We start from the raw sequence: 5741 nt of genomic DNA, 5'->3' as shown, positions 1-5741 counted from the left end.
AATCTCAATATCGATAGAAAGATATACATCTAAATACCGATACTCTAGATATATCTCTTTAGATAGATCTAGCGGGCATAGGATGTATGGATGGAGGTGAAGGAAGAGGGCAGAGGGCTAAAGGTGAAGTCTGTAGGGATATGAGGGAAGAGGTGATAGTTCGAGTTCGAGGTATATGTTGGCATCGTCCGTTGGACCGCCCTACCACTCTAATAGGACTGGCTTTGATGCTTTCACTCGATCAAATCTTATGGTTAGTAAGCTCTTCTATTCATATCAAGATCCTCCTGCGACTGGCCCTGTCTCTATGCCTCTTCTAGTGGCTTTGTATGTGCTACTTATGCAGAGCTTTGCAATGATATTCCCTACCTCTGCTGCTTTCCCAGGCTAAATCCAAAATAGAAACTCGCCTTTCCCGTGCACCCAACCCCTATGGCTTTTATGGGGCCGTACCCTTCTGCCTGCCTCATGGATGGGTTTCCCTCCCTTCCCCGGAGCGCTGAAATGAATGAATAATCGGACAGAACGACACTTTACCTTTTCTCTGAGGGTTAGGCTTTAGAGTGAGGATGCGTAAGCAGGCCCTTTTTTTTACTTATTTGAGAGGGGCCACCCAATAAGTAAAATGAATTTAGGACCTGTCATCTTACCTGTCCTCCCTTCAAACCTGTCTTCTTAGGCTTAAGGTTTATGAGATGAGCGAATGACATCTCCGCAATCTGCGGAGTTCTTGCGGAGTTCCTGGTAGGGTAAATGCTCCGCAAAGTTGACCCCGAACTCACTAAGGTGCCGTAAGGCCGCTTGACCGTAAGGGAAAGGAAGGTTGGCACTTTAAGGCTTCCTTAAGGAAGGAAGGCCGGCACAGGACACTTCTATTTATTCCCCTCGCGGGAGAACCTTACGGATACATCTGAGAATGAATATCCAGATGCCAATCCTATTCATTATCGGACTTACTTTGAGGCTTGTTCACTGGCATGGCGATAAGGAGGCGAAAGGATAGCCCGAGCGAAGCGGGCGGGGAACTTCGATTACTGGATCTAAAAACAGGATCACGATAGCAGGCAGAACGAGCGAGTTTGCCCCGACAACACTGGAACCTACGGGCGGGCATTTTCGGGGAGTAGCCCGCTTCTTCAGACACTTTCCTTTCATTGAGGGAGCCATTGAAAGGTTACTGGAACACCAGAAACAGAGACTACCCAAGCTAATGATAGAGGCAAGAAGACCTTCCGGCCAAGTCCCATTAATTGATCATGACGATATCGTGGAAATGCTGCACGGACCCATATATATAAGAACGGGGAGAAAATCACCTTTATACTAAACCAGATCGAGCCCGGGATCTTCTTGGAAATGGGAAGATCTGGGATAGGCGGCCGACCTCCTGGAAGGAGCAATGTACATAGACTGGGTGAGTGGGGATGCAGCTCCGTGGACCGCTCGTCGGGCCTGATAGGTGGTGGTATCACACCCTTCTCAAAGGAACCGTACGTGACACTCTCGCGTCATACGGCTCCGTCCCGGGAATATTGAGTATCCCTTCGACGCAACATCTAGGTCCTCGAACCCGTCCTCGCACGGACGGAAGGTACTTACCTTCTAACTCAGGTAAGTAATAACCTTGCGTCGGATGCGTGCGTACCCTCATTTATTGATAGCTCCTTCCTCCGGGCGGGGTTACCGAAGGAATCCAAAAGGCCAACATGGCGCATCTGCATGCTCTATCTAAGGGTGGGTGGGGCCGCCCTCCTCCCCACACCCCCCCCGCAACAACGGTTCAGACCGACGGATCACGCTTCGTACATCTCGTATGTACACCTGATATAAGGTCTTGTACGCGTGCTCCTCGTTGTTCAGATCTTGACTTGTAAGGAATGACTCTGGTCCAAGCTTCCTAAGCTCTATGCTGTTGGGGAACTCGGCAAGGGTCTTACCACCTTCTTGATTTACTATGTGTGAGTCTTTGGAGTACTTTGGGATTATCTTCCGCGCCGAGGATTTGTGCTTGTGGGCAGGGGTGGATATAGCGGACCGGCGGATCTGGTAGTCGACAATCGTTCGGACTTGATAGAGGTTGTCGCAGCACCTATGGTGGGACAGGGGACTTATCGCGACGCCCGCGAACCGATTTACGATGTCTTCGTCGCTGACGTTCGTCAAGCAGGCCACGTGGGTCGGCCAGGGTCTTCTCCGGCTAATGATACCTCGATCCCGAAGCCTTTGGAGTATCTTTCTCACAGGCGCTTTTATCTGTATGGGTAATTTGCTGCTAAAAGATCCCGTCTGTTTCCAGTGTCCCCCTCCTTCCCCCGCCTCCCGACCCCCCAGCGCTTCTCTGGGAGTATACAATGACAACTCCCAGACGCTCAACGATTTGCCTGATCGTGAGACTGCCTGTTGAACGTCTGATGGCACGTTGCTCCGGCACGAGATTTCCCCTAATCTTCGCCGGATGTGCTTGACGGTCTCCCATAATACGCCCACGCTCACTCGGGGACTTATTACTCCAGCTGTTCCAAGAGTCTCCGCTAGTTGAACCGCGTCCTGTAGACTCCCTGTTTCCATCCCCTTCGTCAGCTGTTGGATCGGGATACTCCTCCCTAGGTCCTCCAACTTGGAATGGATGGCGGAGCGTAGGTGGGAAGCTGTGATATGGATACGGTGCTTTGCTCTCCGGCGCTTCTCCAGCTCTCGCAAGAATTGTATGGGAGTCGCCCTCGAAGGGACTTCCCGAATGACCGTACCGGGGGATTCTACCGTACTCCGTGCAGCTATGTAAGTTGATCCTGCAGAGCCTACCTCAAGGTTCGGGCCGGATTGTAGGAAGTGGGTGATACGTTTCTGGATTCCTCTTATGAGCTCTACGGTACCCACGATTCCCAGTGGTAAGTCGTCGGCATATCGCGCGTGACAAATCCTAATTAAGTATAGGTCATCGAAGTGAACAGGGGATAGCCCCTGCTTACGGGCTAGGCGTCTTTCCAACCCGACGATAACTAGCTCCCCGCCCAGCTCTATCAGCAGGCCCCTTCTTCTGCAACACCTAATAGGGTTTTTCATGGAGAACGCTACCCCATTATTCTTCTTATTATAGAAGGGGCGTTCTCCACCTTCCTTTATTCGTTTCGGGGTCAACCCGGCGGCTCCTTCACGAATGAGGAAGGCGGCGCAAAGGGGGCTCGAGGGCTTGTTAAAGAAGGCGGCAAGGGAAGGGGGGGAAACTAAAGGCGTTTTCTGGTCCCCCCTTCGTCGGGGGGTGCTTGTGGGGGGGGTGTGCCACGAAAAAACAAGGTCCGGAGGGCTTGCGCTTCTGAGGGCAAGGGAATAAAACGCCGCTTCGCGTTGGATGCTTCTTACCCCCCCCACAACGATGGCTCTGTTGTCTCCTCCCACTGGCACTGGGGGAGAGTTGAAGCTTGCCTCTTCCCCAGAGTTTTCTTGGTCATCAATACGACCTGTCTCTAATAGAACCAATTTGATTATCTGAACAATCGGAATTTCGTGCTTCTGTCGGATCCTCTCTATCTCCTGATCGAGCTTGTGTGGGTGGATGTTGCCTAGTAGGGCCGATAGTAGTACACTGTGTGGGACCACCCCATAGTAGGAAGGGCGGCCACCCCTCTCACCTCCTACAAGTCGTCCGGCGGAAAACAGTTTCTGGGTGAGGCGAAAGAACTTGGGATCGTCGATCTCTTCCTTCAAGATTGAGATGAGTCGATGTCGGTCGATGGTGTGGAAACACTTTCTTATGCCGAATTCCAAGATGACTTGAAACGAGGGTGAGGTAACGAACTCTCGACCACCGGGAGAGGTTCTCCACTCTTTTCTCATCCGTATTAGGGCCGAGTGGCAGCCTCGACCCGGGCGGAAGTGCGATGTGTCCGGAAACTCGAGATCGTAAATGGATTCGGGTACCGCTCTTATCGCCTCTTTCATGATCTTCTCTATTGGTACTACTACTGTGAGCGGTCTGAACTTCAACCCCTATTTCTTATATTGGAAAGGGGAGCAAAGCCCGTTTTTTGCTCCCCCTCGATATCTGAGGCCCTCCTGCCGGGACAGATTGGATTTCTGGAAACAATCTTTAAGGTGCGAAGCCGCTTGTCCCTCCGGGGGGCAAGGAAGTACACCTTCGGCCGGCTCGAACAAGGTGCGAAGCCGCTTGCTCGACCAAAGAGAGAGCAAGGTTATCCCCTTTTCTTTATTTCTTCTCAATTTTACTTATTGGGTGGGGGGGCGTTGGTCTTCGCCATCCTTCCTCACCCTCCTCTCCCTTTGGTCGAGACGGGCTTAACGCCGGGGATTGGGGTGGGTGGGTAAATAGTTGTCAGGTGAGCCATCCTTCCTCACCCATATGAGTGAGCCATTCTTCCTCTTCCTATTCCTATTATACTTCTGGTTACTAAAAAGAAAAGAAGCTACACTTTCACCAGATGAGGCAGAAGGAGGAGGAACCAAGTTCAATTGGGAATAAAGCAAAGGGTCCAGAATGGTTTGATTCTCTAAGGTATTCTATGAGGTCTAAAAAAGAAAAGAAAAACACTAATTACACCAGAAAATGCATATATTATATATGTCATTACGCTTTCTTATCAATGCATCTATTATATATGTCATTACGCTTTAAGGCTCAACCATCCGTCCAAGCTTGGCGGAGGTTTTTCAAGATTCCCCTCCTCTCCCTCTCCTTAACAGTCGAGCACCTAAAGGTCCTATTATAGCATTTTCAGGAGGCGGAGGTTTTGGAATATTGAGCAACGAATGAATGCATAATGACATATATAATGAATGTCACTCTCTCTGGTCTCGAAGTCGAAAATGAATGACGTAATTACGTATATAAAGAATGACTGGAATCACTGGTCGAAATGACATATATAAAGGTGCGAAGCCGCTTGTCCCTCCGGTCCTCCCTTTTCCCACTCATTGAAGGCCAAGCCAAGTGATTCATCTGGAAAGAGGGTATATGGCTCGAATCTGATTGATCGATTCATGGTAGGCACGGGCATTTCGTAAGTGTGAAAGATGCCTCCCTGGCCCCCTACTATATAGCCTGGGCGTGTTAATTCCCTGCGGGGACCAAAAAGCCCGTCATTCTCTCTTGAAAGCCTACCCCTAGCATTCTATCTACCTGAAAGGGAAGCGAGACTCGAAGAGCATGGTATGGGGGATCGACCATAATGACATATATAATATCTGCCCTCAATCTCTCTCATTTTCTCTGGAAGGGAAGGGTGGGAAACTATTTACCCACCCACCCCAATCCCCGTGTGAAAAAAGAAATATGGGTGAAACCCAAAACCATAATGACATATATAATATCTCTCATTCTCTGGAAGGGAAGGGTGGGAAACTATTTACCCACCCACCCCAATCCCCGTGTGAAAAAAGAAATATGGGTGAAACCCAAAACCATAATGACATATATAATATCTGCTATCAATATCTCTCATTCTCTGGAAGGGAACGGATGCATCGAAGAATCAATCCCCTTCGACATCGAAAAAGGTCCGGGGGCATCCCGGCGACATAAGTAAGCGTATAAGGAAATCTGAATGGCGCTTCTCCAATTGTCGGGAAGGGAAAGAAACCCCGAAACCTAAATGGCATTCCAACGCCATGCTTCATGGGTGGGAGAGCAAAGACATAGTCCCGCGAACGCGATAATGGGCCATCATGTCGACTCTGGCGTACAGTGCGTTCTGGAGAAAATGGTTGGGTGGGTTAGACACACCTGG

The 5741-nt window shown here is 50.0% G+C and overlaps 1 protein-coding gene across 1 annotated transcript; it reads right to left on the bottom strand.

Moving 5' to 3' along the window:
- Positions 1–750: 750 nt before the first annotated feature.
- On the bottom strand, positions 751–4592 carry LOC149239916 (uncharacterized). The gene has a single exon (XM_089373583.1). The coding sequence runs from the start codon at positions 3937–3939 to the stop codon at positions 1729–1731; it is 2211 nt and encodes a 736-aa protein (XP_089229709.1). The 5' UTR covers positions 3940–4592; the 3' UTR covers positions 751–1728.
- Between the last annotated feature and the right edge of the window lie 1149 nt (positions 4593–5741).

Source organism: Pinus tabuliformis, chromosome 8 (genome assembly GCF_031772625.1).
Source record: "Pinus tabuliformis cultivar Carrire ecotype Pingquan chromosome 8, CPIR1, whole genome shotgun sequence".
Taxonomy (NCBI): Eukaryota; Viridiplantae; Streptophyta; class Pinopsida; order Pinales; family Pinaceae; genus Pinus; species Pinus tabuliformis.
Note: the sequence above shows the minus strand (reverse complement) of the source record. Positions and strands in the feature narration are given on the sequence as shown.